The 20,115-nt window shown below is 35.6% G+C and overlaps 1 protein-coding gene across 2 annotated transcripts in view; it reads right to left on the bottom strand.

Moving 5' to 3' along the window:
* Positions 1-246: 246 nt before the first annotated feature.
* The window catches only part of EMCN (endomucin), a 157,107-nt gene continuing 137,238 nt past the window's right edge, over positions 247-20,115 (bottom strand). For both annotated transcript variants that reach the window (XM_066232598.1, XM_066232599.1), the window contains exons 8-12: positions 19,130-19,225; positions 15,252-15,276; positions 13,127-13,188; positions 7,403-7,476; positions 247-2,398 (exon numbers count right to left, since the gene is read on the bottom strand). In XM_066232598.1, coding sequence (XP_066088695.1) covers positions 7,442-7,476; positions 13,127-13,188; positions 15,252-15,276; positions 19,130-19,225 — 218 coding nt within the window. In that variant the 3' untranslated portion in view covers positions 247-2,398; positions 7,403-7,441. The remainder of the gene's footprint in view (positions 2,399-7,402; positions 7,477-13,126; positions 13,189-15,251; positions 15,277-19,129; positions 19,226-20,115) is intronic.

The raw sequence follows: 20,115 nt of genomic DNA, 5'->3' as shown, positions 1-20,115 counted from the left end.
ACCATCTAATTAATGATAATATTGACTTGATAACAAATACCTTATTTCAATAGAAGTTTAAGTTGATTTATAAAAATGCAGACATTACGTCTGAGATTGATTCTCCAAAATTCCATGAATATCTTCTCAAATCCTTCAATCTTCTTATCATTTTGACTTTTTAAAGATTTAATGTTAGAGTTGTTAGTATAAAGTATATTCTTTGTGTACAATTTTTGAACTAGAATGAATTTTATTCTTCCACAACCATTAAAAAGCTTTCCCTTTTCCCAATCATTGTAAATTCTTTCAACAATTCTTATGAAAAGTCAAGAAAATGTTTTTTTTAGACACCAGGATATCATGCAGCAATTTAAGTTACAGAAGACTTATTTCTTTGCAGTACATTCTGTGTAACAAGGCTTCAGCTGAGAAGGTCAGTAAAGCATTCTAAGGGTATTGACATACTTTCCTTATGAAAACAAATGCCTCATGGTTGGCATGCTCCAGCCACTGTCACACTATTTAAAAGACTTGGATTAGAGTTAAGCATGGACAAAGCATCTCTCTTGGGAAAGTGTATGTAGTGGAGATCCTTGACTTTTTCTCTGCTCTCTTCCTTTCCAGTCCCCCTCCAATTTCTTATCTTTCTTCCCAAAGAAACATAAAGAACACCAGTCAGAAATATGGATATGCTTGCTTGAGGTCTTGGTGTCCAGACATCAGTAAGATAAAACCAAGACGATTATTTATATAATCCTTAAAGCTGAAAGTTTTCAAATACAGTGCAACAAAAGAAATTTAAAGGGAAGTTTTATATACATCTCTACTACACTACCCTCACATCACTAAGATAGTTTAGTATCAAAATCAGCTTAGGTAATCATAAAAGTTAAAGAGTTGCCACTGGCAGCTTATGAGTTTCAAAGCTTTCCACAGTTTTTCAACCAACATGACATTTGGATTGCATGTGTCTAAGAAGTCAAGAAGTGGTCAAGGTTGCTCAGTCAGCTTTCAACAAAAGAATTTGTTCCTGATGTAATGGCAGTTATAATCATAAATATATATGACTATACATATATGAATATATATATACTGAATTGGTATACACTGAATTGTAATAATGTATTTATGAAGTGTTTATTTCTACAGACAGGTGATCTAACAATGATTGCTGAAACAAATTATTACATTTCTAAAAGGAATAGAAAATGCACAGAGATAGTATTATTCAAAAAGGTTTTGAAAAATTCTCAATCCTATTTATCTTCTTAATGAATGAATGTACAGAGTGTCATAAATGCCCTCATATCCTCTAAATCAGTGGTCCCCAACCCCTGGGCCACGGACCGATACTGGTTCATGGGCCATTTGGTACCGGTCCACAGAGAAAGAATAAATAACTTACATTATTTCCATTTTATTTATATTTAAGTCTGAACAATGTTTTATTTTTAAAAAATGACCAGATTCCCTCTGTTACATCCATATAAGACTCACTCTTGACACTTGTCTTGTAAGTTCAACAATTATATTTTAAATACCACATTTTTTATGCCGGTCGCATAATTTTATTTTGTGCGACCGTCCCACCCTAAAGTCCGTGAAAATATTTTCTGACATTAAACTGGTCCGTGGCCCAAAAAAAGATTGGGGACCACTGCTCTAAATAGTGTAAATTATAAATAGAAAGGCCAAAGAAATGTTATGACTTACCTATACCAGGGTCTGATATGTGAATCCTTTGTCCCTTTCTCACTTATCCTAGATGCCTTTCATGATAGAGTTCTCATAATCTAATAATCATTCAAAATATTCACAATTATAGGAAGATAGTACGATTGCCATTTTCATAGCCACATCATATTTTAGTTTGTTGAATACAGTATTTATTTATTAAAAGTAACACATGAAAATATGAATAAAATATCTTTATGTACAAAGTGGCACATCATGATTTCTAGGTAATATTTAGTAATACACTTGTAAATTTTCCCTGCATTAACATAGTGGAAAACAATAAATACAAACATTAGGTAACAGGAAAAACACCAAGAAAGTATGAAACTTCCCATGGATAAAAACTGTCGGTTCTGGAAACTTGAAACACAAGGGAGGGCCATGTCATCAGTGAACCCACATGCCTGGGCTATCAAATTAACTGCTCACAAAAGACTTTCCTAAAATTTGTTCTCCTGAGAATGTTCCTATACAGTATTTAAATGTGCTTTCTCCTGTTTCAAGGGACATGGGAGACCCAGAATTCTTTTGATTCTGTCAGATTCTTGCATGTCATCCGGACATCACTTTGTTGGGACAGGTGACTGGTGTAGATTGGCAAGTAGGATTGGGAGTCAGGATTAATTCCACAGGGCTTTCTCTCATTCTACTCCTGGAGCATAGAAGCTGAAGATTAAGCCTGTAGGGGAAAAGAAAAGTTCAGATTCCAAAAAAGTGAAGAAGTAGAGATGTTGGGGGAGATCGTGTTAGTGACTAGCTAAAATTTTCCACCCAGCTGAGTCACTTGAATGTCACACAGGCACTTCAAACTCAACATGTCTGAAAGAAAACCACTATACTGCTTCCCAAACTGTTCCTCTCACTTCATAATTTCCATCTTTGCTATTACCTCCAAGATCCATTCAGGTACTCATGCCAAAAGTGTGGACGTCATCTATTGTCCTCATCTTCTTCATTACCCACTGCCCACATTCAACCAATCACCACCTCTGGAGAGTTTTATTTGCCAGACACTTCTCTATTCCATACTGTCTTTTCATCTTCATCTCTTCTGTCCCTGCAGAGGTGGTAAAACTCTTTTTCTTTTACAAGAGAATATTGCAATAGTCTTCTGACTTCCCTGTTTATAGTCTCAATCCTTTTGAATTAATCTTCCACAAAAAACATCAGTGATGTGTCTCAAGCAGAAATCTCATCATATTTCTCTCTTGATTAAAGCTCTTAACTGTACCCTATGACTAATGAGGCACAATTCAAGATCAGTTGTTTGAAGTGACAATGTTGAATAATTAAGACATTTATTGGCAACTTTCATTCTTCTCCTAATAAGTAGGTAGAAGAATAAACAAGCAACTTTCCACTTTTTCATAGGAAGGAGAGCCAGGGCTTTGGTTTATGATTTTGTAGTTTTCTTGTTAGCAGGACAGAAACAACTTTTTCTGTTGGTCTATAAAGGAGCAGGAGCTGGAGGCTTCTTTCTGTACCTCAAGTGGGAAAGGGGTAGTGGTTGACTTGGCAGGAGTTAGATGTTTTCTGCGCTGTGGCCATGCTGGGGGGTTTGCTAGAGTTTGGGAGGAGGATGGTATGGTAGGGGTGGGCAGTGGTGCTAGGGTAGAGACCTGCACTCTACTGTTTTGTAACATAGTTGGTAGAGACAAAGTCTTGCATGGAGGAAAGTTAGACACTGGCTGCCACGGCTTCGGGAGAGGGGGCAGTTTGAAGAGCAGAGAGTGGTTATAGGATCTATGTCAAACCTTAGTCTTTGGGAAGAGCTGCAGAAAAGGGTATTTCTGATGTTCTCCCAGAGCATCTGTGGCTGACAGAGGGTGCAGCACATACCAGAGCATGGTGGATTTCAATAAGGAGCACAATGATTATAAGTTACTGTAGAACACACTCTTCCTCTCAAATTTTGGACTGATTTCATGGTTGTGATTTACATCCACTGTCAGAATCTCCCAAAATAAATAAATAAATGACTTCTTAATGCCATTAATGAAGAAGGAAAGAATCCAATTTTATTCTGCTTAGAAAAAGAAGGTATTTCATTCTCATCTTGTGAAGTCTTTATGATTTACCATAGTAAATTGGACCTCCATGGTCTGGAGCCCTTTTCTGCATCAGTCTCTATTCCCAACCCTTCTGGCATTGAACTACATCCCCTGTGTGAGTGCTTCCCAAAATCACCTATGGTGGAGAACCAGGTTTTTTTTTGTTGTTGTTGTTTGTTTTTAATTTCTCATCAGATGCCAACTGATATTTTAAAAAAATACAATAAGGTGAATAGAATGTCACAGCAATATCTGATTATTCTAACAATTTGTTAAGTGCTTACACTCAGTTTCTGTTCCTAATATCATTGTGGAACAGTATCAATGGTTCACTGACCCCACAGCAGATGTGTACAGCATGGCTCTAGGTTAACAAATGATTTATTTTATTTTATATACCATGTGGTTTCACAACTCTCTGACGTAGCACATGCTGTCCTCTGTGCCTAGAAAAACCTAGCTCACTTTTCTTTATACTATGTAAGTCTCAGGCCAAGCCATTAAACTTCAAAGTGCCACTATCTGATGATTTACCATATTATATTAAAGTGATCTTTTTTATGTTTATTTACTTTGCTGCTATAAGCTCCTTGAAGACAGCAACTATGTCTTATTTCTCTTTATACCTGGCCTAACTTGGCAAGGAGTAAAATCTCTTGTCACTTTTTGTTCAACTGAACCACATTTTTCCATAGGTGAGGTTGCAGATAAAGTCATATTTGCAGTATAGATCAAGTAAATTGAAGGCTATTATTTTTGTTTCGGTTTTGATTCACATTTTTGATTCACTATTCCCATAGTAGTACTATGGGAACTCTTCCATGTAATTTTACACTTCTATTTTTATAAATTATCTGTTCATGGGCTTTACTTACTTTTTTATTTCCTGATAACTCCACAACACCTTCATATGTTTAGAATATTAATTAGTTGTATCATATTTGTAAATTTTCCTCAATTTATATTTTCATAATTCTTTTTTTCAGTGAGAAAAGAGGGAGGAGAGAGATGAGAAGCACTAACTTGTAGTTGCATCTCTTTAATTGTTCATTAATTGATTCTCATACATACCTTGAAAAAGAGCAGGAAGGGTTCTAGCCAGGCCAGTGACCCCTTGCTCAAGTCAGCAAATTTAGGCTCAAGCCAGTGACCTTGGGCTTTAAATCAGTGACCTTGAGATCATGTCAATGATCCTGACCTCAAGCCAGTGACCTGCACTCAAGCTCAAGCTTGCAACCTCGGGGTTTTGAACCTAGGACCTCAGTGTCCTAGGTCAATACTCTATTCATTGCACCACCACTGGTCAGGCATATAATTTTCCTCATGATAATGGTTTTTAAATTTTTATTTGCTGATTTTTAAAAAAGAAAGAGTAAAGGAGAGGAGAGAGAAGGTAGAGGGAAGGAAAGAGAGAAAGAAACACAAATTTGTTGTTATACTCATTTATGTATTCATTGGTTGATTCTTGCATATGTCCTGACCAGAGATTGAACCTGCAACCCTGGTCTATATGGATGACACTCTAACCAACTGAAATACCCAGCTAGGGCCAATAATAATGTTTTTATTATTTTTGAGAATTTTAAGTCATGATATAGTAAAATTTTTATCTTTTTCATTGAATTTTCTTATATTGTTTTATGTTTTGAAAATTCTTACTCAATCAGACACTTAAAGCATACCTAATTTTTCTTCCATTGTCTCTTTCTTTCTTTCTTTTTATTCTTTCTTTGCATTTAGTTCTTTATAACTTTTCTCTGTAGAGATATTACTAGCTAATGTTTCTACCTCTACATTTATTATTGACAAATTTTTCCAGAACATTTGTTGACATCAATAAGAAAGAAATGTGTTTTGCCTGCTTCACAGTTTTTGTAGAAATTCTGCCCTCAGCAGAAGTTCTATGAAACAGCAAATAATTCCTTTAGCAAAGACATCTTTGCTTCTCCTGTCATAAGAGTATAATCTTAGAAGATAGCAGAACACATTTGCATTGGAAATGAGCAAAATATTATAGAAATGCATATGGCTAACATATCTCTAATCTTCTATTTCAGCAGCTTTCAAAACTTCACACATTATTTTTTACTAATAGCTATTTTGACAGTGATCCCAGCTATTGTTTAACTGAACCATGTTCCTCTATAAGTTGAGCTTTCAAATGAAGTCAAGAGTTTACAGCATAGATCAGCTAGGTAAACATCTGGATTTATGTGAGTAGGATAAGGCTTATGATTAATATTGCCTTGACCATTTTTTTTTTCAAAGACCTACAACCACCAGTATAGGAACAATCTGGAGTTTTTAATCAGAGTGTCTGTAACCACATTACATTAGTGGCTGGGCAGAAGACATAGGTAGTAGAAACAATGATTCTTCCTCCTGGATACTATACAAGGTGATTTCCATTTTGGTCAGGCCAATTATAGGCATATACATATTTGTTTGTTTGTTTTAAATACTAGTTGCCAAAGGGCAAATTCTTCTGCAGGTTCTAAAAAGCGTCAAACACAAATTGTAAGGACACTTAATTAATGCTTCTTATAAAAACTAAATTAGTCTGAAGATAATCACCTTAGCCAATTCTAGAAAAGCAATACAGTCTTATGTTAAGTTGGGACAGTCAATTCCAGCAGGCCTAAAGTTGACCTTAGGTGTTTTAACAAAGTGAGAGGAGGTGGATGAGGGTAGGGAAGATAAACATTAATGGACGAAGACTTGACTTGGAAAGGATGAACACACAATACGGAGTACAGAGATGTGTTATGGAATTGGACACCTGAAACCTGTATAATTTTGTTAACCAGTTCACTCCAATAAGTTCAATTTAAAAAAATGCACCTGCTTTGCACAGATTCCTGGTCAAAGCATGGAGCATATAAAAAGTTGCTTGTAACCAGAGTTTCAAAAGATTCAATTGTTTGTTGGCCATTATTATAATAAAATTGATCATCTGCATATAGTCTCATTGAAACACTTGGAGGGTTCTGTCACTCAACTAGTTATATAGCAAGACAATTATTACATGAGCAGCTGGTTATAAGAAACCCCAGGGGACACTGTATTTTTTATCATCTTGTGCGAAGTACTCTGTGCCTATGTCCCTGTTACCTGGACCCAGAGAAGTACACCTTGGTATAGTCCTTGCAGAGGGAAGACTATCAGACCTGCAAGCTGGCTCCTCTGGATTTCATATGCTGAGCTAGCCTTTGGCTGTGATGCGCATCCCAATATTAATGCAGCTGCTGTGTCATAACCTTTCCTGCAATATCATATTTATAAGCATTGTCATTTTAAGTCCTGCGGGTCTTTGTTAGCACTAGAACCCTGTCTAATCGCTGCTGTCAGTGTGCATATAGTGACCCAGGCAAATTGCAATTAGAAGGAAACATTACCAACAGGCAGTAATTGTATCATTTCTGAAGTAGGCAGGGCAACTGGAAGAATTTTTTTACAGCCCCAAGCCATTCATTGCTCTGGCAAATCATTTCAGTGTCCCTAGACAAATAGACAAATAGACACTAGAACAAACCATTAACTCTTAATCTTAAAAAGTCATTAAAACTAAGCTGCAGCAGGCTAACAAAACAGATATTAATGAGTATCTCTGTGAATGAAATGAGGAAACTTACATGTTTATTGCCCAGGTGTTAGAAGGATTCATCAAGCTGTCAGTTTTTGGTTTTTCCTTGTGCTGAGTGCTCACCTAAAAACAGAAGATCCATTTTTATTTATAAGCTTGGAGAGTGAATAAGGATAGAAAATAAAGTTTCTTGGCTTGTTTTCTGTTTTTTAAGAAAAGAATTTTTCCACAAGAATGACATTAAAGCCACAATTTGCCTCTTGTTATGGCTTGGAAATTGTTCACAAAGATTTATGAGCTTTTTTCACCATCCTCTGTTTTCATCCTAAAGAATCAATGCTAACTAACTCCTTGGGAGTTGAGGGAGGGGGTGGGGGAAGGAGTGTGAGTGGGAGGTGATAACAAGAGAAACACCCTCAGGAGTGAGTTATTGATCTTTGCTTGTTCCATGAGCTGGCTTTGCGTAAGTAAAACTACATATATATTTTAAAGTGCCATTTTATCAGGAAGACATTTTAGGATCCTTTTGTTTAATTCAGTGAGAGTTTTGTGAAATTGAATTTATAGGTCAACGTGAACACTTTGGTGACATACAGAATAGCACAGGAACATTGCTCAAAATAACAGTGTTATTCCATTATTCAGTATAAAGATAAATATGAAGCTTAGAAGGTGAGAGAAATGCCCCCGAATTCATGATCAACACATTTCATGTTACCTGTTTCTTTTGGGTAGATTCAAGAATCAACACCACTCATACTATGTATATAAAAACAACATGGATTAAAGTCTCCATCTTTAAGAATAAATGCCATCATTTTGCTCCAGGTTTCATCTACCAGTTAGGAAACGTATCTTTTAGGAATGCCGTTGGTGTCACCTAGTACCTACATGGTCACAGAGATAATAAATAGTGCCGGAAATCCACATTTGTTCTTGAAACTTCCAAGAGCTCCTTAGGTCCCATGCTCTGAAAAATGCCAGGCCCAGAGCAATGGCTCTCATGGCCCCTACCCCAGAACAACACTTTACTCACTAGAGGCATAGCAGCTCTTGAAATATATGGATGAAGTACAGGAATGAGAAGTAAACAGAGTTAACATTTATTGAACCCCTACTGCCTTCCAGAAGTCATGTAAAGCTAATCATATGAAAATCATTACAATTCTTAAATATCTCTTTTCAAGGTTTCTCTAATTGGGAATAAAGAATGTGAGTAAGAGTCAATAACAGTTTGATTCCAATAAGGGTTATAATAATGATATCTATTGTAAAACCAAATGAAACACATGTACCTAGAAAAAACACTGCAAGAAAATACACCATACATCAATAGTGATTGAGTCAAGGTTGTGTTTCATGAGCGATTTTTAATTATTTCGTACTTTGTATTTTTTCTATTCTCCATTGTGTATAACATGGTCAAATATTAAAAGGGCTGTTTAAGCCATAAAGAGATATTACAACATGGTCATCTATATTGATTTGCCAAATTAACAGTTTAAGTTAAGAAGAGAGAAAGACTCTGGACATCTGTGAGAGCCAAGGATGATATGATGAAAATGCATTCAGAGAGTGAGCCAAATATTGAAGCACTGAGAAGTCAGAAGCTGAATCTATGTATGGCTTTATAAATCTATTAATCTTCCTGCTGATCTTTACACTTTTTCTCATTTCTTGTTGTTAATAAACTTTTATTGGTAAAATAAATAAGTAAATAAAAGTGTGCATTTTATGACATTATATTATAATAATTAGCATTAGTATACCAATACTACACTAATAATGTATAATTACCATGATTTAGGAAAGGGATATAGTAGTGACAAAAGAGTCAAAGAAACCGTCTCCTCCTTTCAGAAGTGCTTCAGTACATTGCAGAAGACAGGGACAGGAGTTGAATAAATGATATCTGGTGAAGGCTCCTTATTATGTGGTTCGAAACAGAGAGAGAGGAGTCTGGCACACCATGGCAGGCCACATAGACATGCTCAAGTGTTTGAGCTTAATCTCAGCTAATAACACACTCATCAGAGTTTTCAAAGCAGAGCAATATTATAATGACTTCAGATCTATTTTTTCTTCCTCCAAATGGTTCAAAATCAAGTAATGCTTTGAAACTGAATTCAGAGAATGTGTTTTCTTTCCTCTGTGCAGTCATGTATCCTTTGACTAATTTTAGCAGTTTTCTTCATAATCCTTATTGCTTTAATATTCAAAATGAGATAACGTATATTAAGTTTCTGAAATGTGATGTCAGTGGGAATCACATTTAACATGCATTAGGTGACATGGGCATTTGGCAGTCCATCCTGGGTTGTTTAATTTGGCCAGATTCTTTAGAAGCTGTATGATAGCTTATATGTTCTCATTAAAATACTTCTTAACCTTCCATATTTGGTGTTCAACTTTTTCTTTTCTTTTCTGCAGGAGGGGAAGAGAGAGAAGTGGGAGCAGTGGGGTGAGAAACAGATGGATGCTTCTCCTCTGTGCCCTGACCAGGAATCAAACCTGAGACATCCACACACCGGCCAACACTCTACCACTGAGCCAACCAGCAGGGGTCTGTGTTCAACTTTTTCTAAAAGCACATTCTTGTTATACTTTAGTAGGCTTTCTCTTTTACTTAAGGAAAGCTCCTAATTTAAATAATCAAACTTTAAACATTTATGGGCTACATCTTCAGCAGAAGAATCTTGTTTGAGAAAGAACATATTTAAAGGAAGCAGGGATTGTGGATAGATGAAAGCCACAGCCCACTCAGTGGAAGTTTGGGGCAAGGATCTATCTCATCAGCAGAAAATGACCAGAACAATAACCATGGTTCACTGAGGCTTCTAGAAACCCAGATCATTTAGCACCCACTGGCATTTCCCTTGAAGGTAGGTGGCTGCAGAGCTCTGTTTCCTTGGGAACATGATTCAGTGCCCTCTAAAATGACACAATTTATTTTCAGGTATAAGACCAGAGTTTATAAACTGAAGTACTGATCAACCCAATGAACTCTTATAGCCACTGAAGCTCAAATTTCATTTTGTTACACCTCAGGCACATTAATTCCTACTATATTTCTTAAAAGCAAATAACATAAAATGCATCACTCATCAATTCTGAGTGATAAGTAGTCAGGTATTTGTTCTATCAAATTATTATCTATATTTTTCAAATTTCTGAAAAATTTTATATAAGAGACAGGGGAAAGTTGGGCTAAATCTGTGAACTTCTTTGAAGCCTAATCATTTTAGATTTTATTTTAATTATATTTTAATAAAGATGTCACTGTTGGGCAAAAGACATTTAAGTAAAAAGAATTATAATAGTATAACTCAGGGGTCCCCAAACTTTTTACACAGGGGGCCAGTTCACTGTCCCTCAGACCATTGGAGGGCCGGACTATAAAAAAAACTATGAACAAATTCCTATGCACACTGCACATATCTTATTTTAAAGTACAAAAACAAAACGGGAACAAATGCAATATTTAAAATAAAGAACAAGTAAATTTAAATCAACCAACTGACCAATATTTCAGTGGGAACTATGCTCCTCTCACTGACCACCAATGAAAGAGGTGCCCTTCCAGAAGTGCGGTGGGGGCCGGATAAATGGCCTCAGGGGGCCACATGTGGCCCACGGGCCGTAGTTTGGGGACCCCTGGTATAACTTCTGGCCCTGGCCAAGTAGCTCAGTAGATAAAGCAAAATTCTAGCTCACTGAGGTCATAGGTTCAATCCCTGGTGAGAGCATGCACAAGAAGCGACTAATGAGTGCACAGCTAAATGGAACAACTAAGTGGAATGGTGACTTGATGCTTGTGGAATGGCTCTCTCTCTCTCTCAAATCAATGGAAAAATTAAGCAAAATAACTTCTGTTGAGTATAGTGAACATAATTTTATAAAGAAAGTATATTTGAATAAGTTTGAAAGGCAGCAGGAAGATCTGTTTGTGAGTGTTTCAGGAACCAGACTTCAATAGAAATTATGCTAGCACAAAGAACATTTGGAGATCACTCTGTTTCAGAATATTAATTCTAGGCTGTTGAAATTGACTCTGAATCACAATTCAGTCTGTCCTCTGTCTGAATATTTTCCATGGTAATCAGTTGGGTTGACCATTAAGAGGTTATTTTATTAGATTTGGTGTGAGTCTTAAATTGCAATTGGCAGAAATAAAAGTACCAGAAAATGGATCTTATAGTAGCTCCTCCTTATGAAGAAAAGGAAGCTTGGAGAGTTAAGGGTCTTAACTATCCCACCATAGTCTATTCCATTTATTCCTGTAGTTACTATGAGAGCAGAAAATATCAGCTTATGTAGAATTTTCCTTAAAGAAGAATCATATTAAATTTGGCTTCAAGAAGCACAAGGTTCTTTAGAGTTTTATCCTCTGGAAGCCTCAATTCTGGTGTCAGTTGCAGTTTCCCTGGTAGAAAAGGATGATTGAACTTTTGTTCCTGACCCCAGGCCCCTCACCACAGGGAGAGCCAGGGGCTCCTACATAGAGGTTTCTTCCCAGTGCTGATTATTCCTCAACTTGAAGAGTTCCGAGACTGCAGAGGGTTGGGTTAAGTTCTCAATGGAATATGAAAAAGCTCATGAAATTATTGTAATGCTTGTTTACAAGTCACAGAAAGATTCTGAGAACTCTTCTTGATAAAGGGTATAGTCATGCTCAGGATCCTTCATCAATGTATTCAAGGCCTAGTTAACATTTAGGCTGCTTTTCCCTGACCTAGTAGACACATAATGTTCTTTTGCCACCACCACAAAATGGAAAATGCCTTTAGTTACAACCAGTGGTGGGATTCAGTCGGTTTGCTAGTTTGGCAGAACCGATACCCAATTTTGTGTTGAGTTTGGCAAATGGGCTGTTAAAATGGCACTTGTAATCAGGGTTCTCTATAAGGTGGGCACCTGGGCAGCCACCCAATGTGGAAATCACAAATTTACATTTCTTATTCTTTTTTTTAACATTCATCTGCACAACAGTGTATTCTAAGTGCCTGTAGTAATTAATGTTCATTCCATTTATAGGTAAAAAAAAAAAATGCAAGTGAGGATGCCAAGCAAGAAGCAATATGAAAATATCTTAAATAATAATTTTATTGTTTTTTGTCAGGTTTTATTTAATATTTTTTCATTAATATTTTAAAACTCTTTCTTATAACACAGTCTAGTTTTGTGTACCTCTTTTATTGTTCTTATTTAAGTATTAAATGCATGAAATAATAAATTATCTTCCGGTAGATCTTTTTTTATAATTAAAACGGTCATTAGGGCAGAGAACCGGTTGTTACATTATTTGAATCCCCTCACTGGTTACTGCCCATTCTTTAGAACAGTGATTTTCAACCTTTGTTTCTCACATACTCATAAACTAATTACTAAAGAAAAAGTGGCCCTGACCTCTTCTTCCTTAGTAACTAATTTATTTGTGCCATGAGATGAAAATGGTTGTATTTAGTCAGGAGCACTGACCTTAGTAATTAGTGTGTGTTTGTGCCATGAAAAAAAAAAAGGTTGAAAATCACTGCTTTAGAACACATATACACGTTATAAAAAGCAACTTTTAACAGCCAGGTAATTCAATAATTTAAAAAAAATTATATTTGGGGGCTCATCTTTTTTTATAGAAAATTTGATATTTATTGGGAGTTACTAATTGATGGTTTCTAAAAATGTTATGGTTTTCGGTTATGTTTCAATATGAACAAAATCCAAGAGAGATTTTGAAATAAATATTTTTCTTCTAATCAACAGTTTGGAAGCTTACCAGACTCATGAGAAATTGTCTTAACAGTGAGAAGCTTCACACTCTCTTTATCCGATTGAGGTCTATTTGAAACAGAAAACATTAAATTAGCACCACAGTAATAAGCATTTTTTGTCTGCGATAGAAAGTAAACATGAATACACAGAATGACGAAAATACACAAGCATATATATATATTATGTGTTCCTATGGCAAAATCTGTGTCTCTTCACACACAGACACACACATGCTTTTATAGCCCCTTTCGTTTCTGGAATCATTTAATAAATCTCCATCATTCTGTTACAACAATGAGCACCTAATAAATGAAACATCAGGATGTGTCATGTGAAACACCTGTCATGAGGTCTATATGGCTCATATCTCCATTCCTGAGTTATAAAGGGGTTCATATCTCCATTCCTGAGTATAAATGTTTCTAAACTTCTTTGGGCTGATGCTGAGTTCTAGGGGTATCCCCTTCCATTTGGTCCTGGATATTGCGGTATAGTGTCTAAACTGTTTCAACCAAGAATTCCCACCTATCTTTTCTCTGATTCTAAACAGTTTCCAACCCTATTTCCTTTCCTTGGACACCTCTAGAGTCTTTATTTCTAATTAAGACAGGTAGGTGATCTATAGATATTATTTCTAAAGTTCATAGCTTAGTGAATGTTCAGGAACACCTACATAAAGGTGGGGTGAAAATTCAGGTCAACAAAGAAAACATAACCACATAATTGGTTTTTGATATTAAAACAATTTGTCTCTTTGTAGCACCTTGATTAAAACAGTTGGCTGGACTGGTAACAACTGCTTTCTTCTTTTTTTTTTTAATAAATAAATTTTTATTTTAATGGGGTGACATCAATAAATCAGGGTACATATATTCAAAGAAAACATGTCCAGGTTATCTTGTCATTCAATTCTGTTGCATACCCATCACCCAAAGAGAGGTTGTCCTCTGTTACCTTCTATCTTTTTAAAAAGCCAAAGCAGAATACACATCTACTGTCTCAAGGTTTAGGCATAAACTTTTCCCTAATTGTGAGGAACATACTGAAAAATTCACTGGGAAAACTATTTTAAAATGTGAAAACCTGGCTTGCATTTTTAAACATGTTTTAGAGCAGAGGTCTCAAACTCGCGGCCCGCCCACCAATTATGTGTGGCCCGCAGATTAATCCACGAAGTTTGATTAGTCTGCGGGCCGTACAAAATTGGTGGGCGGGCCGCATGGCAACGAGTTTGAGATCCCTGTTTTAGAGGCTTAAAAAGTCCAGTTTATACTATTAAGAGACCTTATCAGAATCCTGAAGAATATTCCAACCATAACGTACTCTGAAAAACAGTGTAGAGTTATATAAAAAGAATTAGGGACATTTATGTGACAACAAAACTTATTAATTCTGGTCCTGGCCAGTTGGCTCAGTGGATAGAGCATCAGCTCAGGGTGTGGACATCCTGGGTTAGATCTCCAGTCAGGGCACACATGAGAAGCAACCATCTGCTTCTCTTCTCCTCCCTCTCCCTCTTCTCTCACTTTTCCCCTCTCACAGCCTGTGGCTTGGCTGGTTCAGAGTGTTGGCCTTGGGCTCTGAGGATAACTCGGTTGGTCTGAGCATTGGCCCCAGATGGAGGTTGCCAGGTAGATCCCAGTTGGGGTCTGAGATGTGGGAGTCTGTCTCACTAGCTCCTCTCTCACTTAGAGCAAACAAACAAACAAATAAACAAAAAACCCTCTCAGTATGCTTTCTATGATATTTATTCTTGTCATTATATTTATTCTTTTATTTTTGAATTTTAGAGAGAAGAAAGAGAGAAAGAGAAGGAGGGAAAAGCAGAAAGTATCAACTCCCAAATGTGCCTTGACCAGGCAAGCCTAGGGTTTTGAACCAGTGACCTCAGCATTCCAGGTCAATGCTTTATCCACTGCCCCGCCACAGGTCAATCCTCTTTTAATTGTTGGAGAGTTTCTTTGTTGAAAAGAGAGAGCTCTGACAAATAGTCAAACTCCATTTATAATGCTTTTTCACAAATTTTTTTTTAAAAAAACCCAAAAATTGTATGTTGAGAATCAATACTTTTCCTTATGTAAATGATATGATTAGAGCTTCTAGAAAAAAAATGGTGTAGCCTTACGTACTGGTCATTTCCATTTTCTGGTGTGCCTAGGAGAGGAGAGAATTGTTATTAGAGTTTTAATAAGGTTGGCTACAGAAAACCTGAGATCCCTGTCCCTTTCTATGCAGACATATTTCTAAAGTCAATTTTTAACTATTTAAATCTCTCTATTACTGCCTCATTGATCATATGTTTTCTTAGACATGTTACCACTCATTGTTCAGTTATGGCTAATACACTTACAGAATAGTTCTAATTAGGCCAACTCCACTGAACTTAGTTCTGCACTAATTTTCATCCTGCAGTTTCATATCACTTTGTGAAACTACTACTTATTATTATCACACAGTCTACAATCACCAGAAAATGTCTGTCAATACCTCTGAAAACAATTCTTAACTATTGAGTTACCTTTTTTATATCGGAGAACTGAATATCTGACATTTCTTTATACATTGCTTTTTCTGAGGACACAAATTACTGTATTTGTGGTGAACTATGATGTAACTATTGCTTCTAATTGCATCTGAATCACACTGATTCAGTCTCTCAATAGTGCCTTGCAAAACATCACTGCTGTTACTAATGACAACTAATCTTTTGTATGCTTTGCCAGGCTGCTCCACAAGGTCTGGTAGGAAAACAACGTGGGCTTAGAGTAAGAACGCAGGTGATTTGTTATGCACAAAAGCATGGCCTCTGGAACCAATAGTGGTAAAACCTTGCATTAATTGTGGCTTATTAGGCAAAATATATAATCTAATCATTTAAGATCCCCCCCGTTTTGTTCCCGATTCTGTTGTGGTTTTATTCCATTGCTACTCAGTTTCTGTCTCTTGAATTTCCTTCCATCTTTAATCTAGTTCTTGTCATTGGATATATAAAAAGCCTTTAAAATATAATTCTACTGGCTTTGAGCATCATTGTTTTGTAAAGACCTTGATGATTCCAATAATATTTTGACTACTTCTACTTCACCTTGGCTAAAACACATCACCATGATTCCTAATCATTAGGATTTAATTAATGGTACCATATGCTGTTTACCAACTAGATCTAATCTTGTCTTCCCTACCAAAAGTAGGATTTTAGCAGCATTTAAAACTTTCTTTAATAAGTGCTGTATATGTTATCACCTGTGATGCTCATAACCTTGTTCCACATGAGTTGATACTTTTTGTGTGACTGTTTTAATATCTTTCCTTGAAATACTCTAATATGGGTTTGTTACCAGGTAGATGCATACCAACAAACTACTTTCAACATATATGATGTTCCTATTTGGGTTAAAACTCAGAGTATGGTCAACAGATAAGCACAATTTCATAATGAAATCTCTGATTCATGTTGTCTTCCAGCTAGTAGAGTGGGCTTGCTAATTTCTGAACTTAATGATGTCTCACCCACATATTGAAGAGTGATCACTATGGATGTTTAATGGTGTTAATTTAATGATAACAATGTTATAAATTCTGTTTGGTAAACAAAGCTAACAATAACCAACTAGATTTGTGTAATTTTAAAACTGCTGAACTTGGTTATGAAGCATTGTATGTCTTCAGAATAACTCTCCATAGTGGTTGAAATTTTATTTTATTTTTTAAAGTCATAAGAATTTTATACATATTTTTTCTGAATGACTCAATTAATCATAAACCTCTTCAATAATAAATGTCAACTTTTCAGATAATTTATTTGCAAATCTTCTTATGCAAAGCGGGTTTTCAGTAAAGGGTACTTTTTACAAATGGATTTAGCACACTAACTGTTTATCTCTCTTATATTCTCAACACCCATAGGTTTCAACTTGGATGGTTGATTTCCCATAAAAGATAGTATTGGTGGTTTAGAAACTTAGAGAAATTAAACTGATTTATAAAAATGCTGGAAACTGAGTAAGAAAACATATTTTAGACATGATTAAGTAGTTTATTCACTAACTTTCAAAGGGAAAGTCATTGATTTGTTTTCTTCTTATTTTCCACTAACGGCTAAAATGAATACTATTATTTTTTAAAGTCTCATAACTTCCCCTTACACTGTCATGCTTTTGTACCAAGCTGTCTGTGCAATGCTTGGTGAGACAATGGCCTGAGGAACAGCAATCACTGATATCCTGGGGGCACACTGTCCTTGGGGTAAAGAATCCCATTGCTTATATATCTTATAAAAAACAGATTTTTACTTTGTAATAGTATTTGAGACTTAGGTAGAGTTCTGTTAGTGAAATAGTTAGTTTCTATTTTACTGAAAATTAAAAAATTTAACCCAATAAGCATACGATAGGTATGCAATATATTATGCACAATGCAATGTGAACAACTTGGGGTATATGACTGAAGTGATTGTCTGATATTATGGACTGAATGTTTGTATTCCCCTCAAATTCCTATGTTAAATCTTAATGCCCACTATAATGGTCATTAGAATGGTGGGTCTTTAGAAGTTGATTAGGTCACCAGATACCCAATCTGATACCTTGATTGGATATCTCAGCCTCCAGAACTGTGAGAAATACAATAAATGTCTGTGATTTAAGCCACTTAGTCTGTGTTATATTTGTAGTAGCACCTGGAACAGACTAGGGGGAACAGACACACAGAGAAGTGACTATACGATAGCATGATGAATATCATAAAATTCTATAGAATTTAAGGTGAGAATACTTCATTCTGCTTTGTGTTATACAAAGATACATTAAATTAGTGTTTGAGCTAGATGCTAATGGACAAATTGGAGATCGGGTATGTTAAAAAAGTGGAGTGGTGGACTGGACATTATAGGAGAAGGAACAGCATGGACAAAGGCATGGCTACATAACACTGCATTGCACAAACAGGGCAGAGGTCTGGAAGGGAAAGATAGACTGATATCTAAGATAACACAAGGGAGTGTGAGCCATGGGAATTGCAGGGAGATTCAGATGAAGCATTGAAGATAAAGACAGCTCAATTTCCTAGAACGGAAAAAAGAATGAAGACTGGGAGAAATCTAAAAAAGTAGTACTTTAGTTAATAATAATGTATCAACCAGTTAATTAATTGTGACAAATATATCATATTAATAATAATGGCTATGAAGTGTATGGAAACTTTTTGTAACTTTTTTTACAACGTTTCTGTAAATCTAAATCTATTTTAAAATAAAACGTTTATTTGAAAAAGAATAAAAAATAAAATGCCATTACAGGAACCCTAAGTATTTCAGAGGCAGAGAGATGAAACAAAAGAAAAAAAAAAGAAAGAAAGAAAAAAGAAAGAAAAGAAACAGAGTAAGTACATTTAAAACAGAGCAACGTTATTTTAAAGAAAAAAACTTCTAAATGCTATTTGAGAGGGTAAAGAGGATAATATAGAATTTCAAACTAGAATCACACTAAAAACTGCAATAATGTTCTGTCCTTAGGAACCAGTTCAATTAGCAGAACATGTTGGCATGAAAGACAGCTTCACAGGAAGAAAGCTGTGCCTCCCAGGGGAAGTGAGTCACAGAACTCTTCTGGGGATTATGGGCCCCTAAACTAAACTCTTAGCAAGACTTCCCTTTATCTTCTGTCACATGGAAATGAAACAAATTTTCTTTACAAATAAATCATGTCATTTTATGCCTTCTTTACTACCATGTTCTTGCAATCATCCACAAAACTGGGGCTGTTTCATTAAAAAGTACCTGTCCACACTTGACAATATCTACCACTAGTAGTTCATCCCTGCTCCTTATGTTCACCAGCATTCTGTGGGTTTCTCTGCTCTTTCCTCTTTATTTCTGTGATCAAGCAATATGGCATTTTATTTTTTTCCTATAATTCTTCTCTCCCCTTAAGAGTTTAAATTTAAGTTTAAATCGAGCATGTGTATTTTCCTTTCAGAAAACAAAATGAAAAAATACACTGTTACCCACCTGGGTCTGTCTTTCTGCACATTCGGTACAAACCCACCAGAGCAAATACTGAAAGTGTTATTACAATCAGAGCAATAACCACCGGCAAAATAATACCTAAAAAGTATTGGAGACATTGTCAATTAGAGTGGCAATTAAATTTCACAATAAATGGTTCATGAACTGAGTAAAAGCATGCATGCTTTCTTTCTTCTTTAAACATCATTCTATTTGTATTTTAAGAAAAGATTTATCCCATTCCTGGGTTTTCCTTTAGTTGTCATTTCTAACGTATCCACTTGATGTCAGTCTTGTAGCCTTTCTGAAATCAAATTTCAAATCTAAGGGAGACAGTTTCCTCCCTTTCCTGGAGACTGGAGGAGTGAAGAGATGGAAATGAAAAGATGTCTTCTAGACCTAGAGTCAGACCCACATATACACGTTATATCCTTCACTATTTTATAGTGAAGTTAGAATTTAGAAAAAAGAACTTAAATAGCCTATATCGGAACTACTCCAGTTTATAAGGCTGGCTTTCTAAAAAACAAGTGTCTTCCTATAATAATATCTAATAATTAGAAAAGGTATAAAATAACATAAAGGGATATAATTGGAAATCATAGTACATGTTATTTCTAAATATGAACAATATGGTTCAAGAAAGATGTGTGTGAATGTGTGTGTGTGTGTGTGTGTGTGTATGTGTGTCTGTGCTTTTGTATATATATATATAGGCTGTATGGAGGAAGATTTTGCTTTGCTTTTTTTGTTGTTCTTGTATGTTTTTTAAAGCATTGTTTTCTGACAATCATTTCCCAGATTAAAACAACAGTGATGAAAGAAAAACATTGGCCTTGGGAAATAGATAGAGATCTAGAAATTATAGTTACGTCATGTTTATAAGGGAATGAGAATAGTTATCCAATTCATTTGTATGGTAGTTTGCACTTCTACTGTTATGATTAGTTATTTTATAAGTAATATTTTCTGGGTTCATATTAGACCTC

The sequence above is a fragment of the Saccopteryx bilineata genome, chromosome 5 (genome assembly GCF_036850765.1).
Source record: "Saccopteryx bilineata isolate mSacBil1 chromosome 5, mSacBil1_pri_phased_curated, whole genome shotgun sequence".
Classification (NCBI taxonomy): Eukaryota; Metazoa; Chordata; class Mammalia; order Chiroptera; family Emballonuridae; genus Saccopteryx; species Saccopteryx bilineata.
This window is presented reverse-complemented; position numbering and strand designations above follow the sequence as displayed.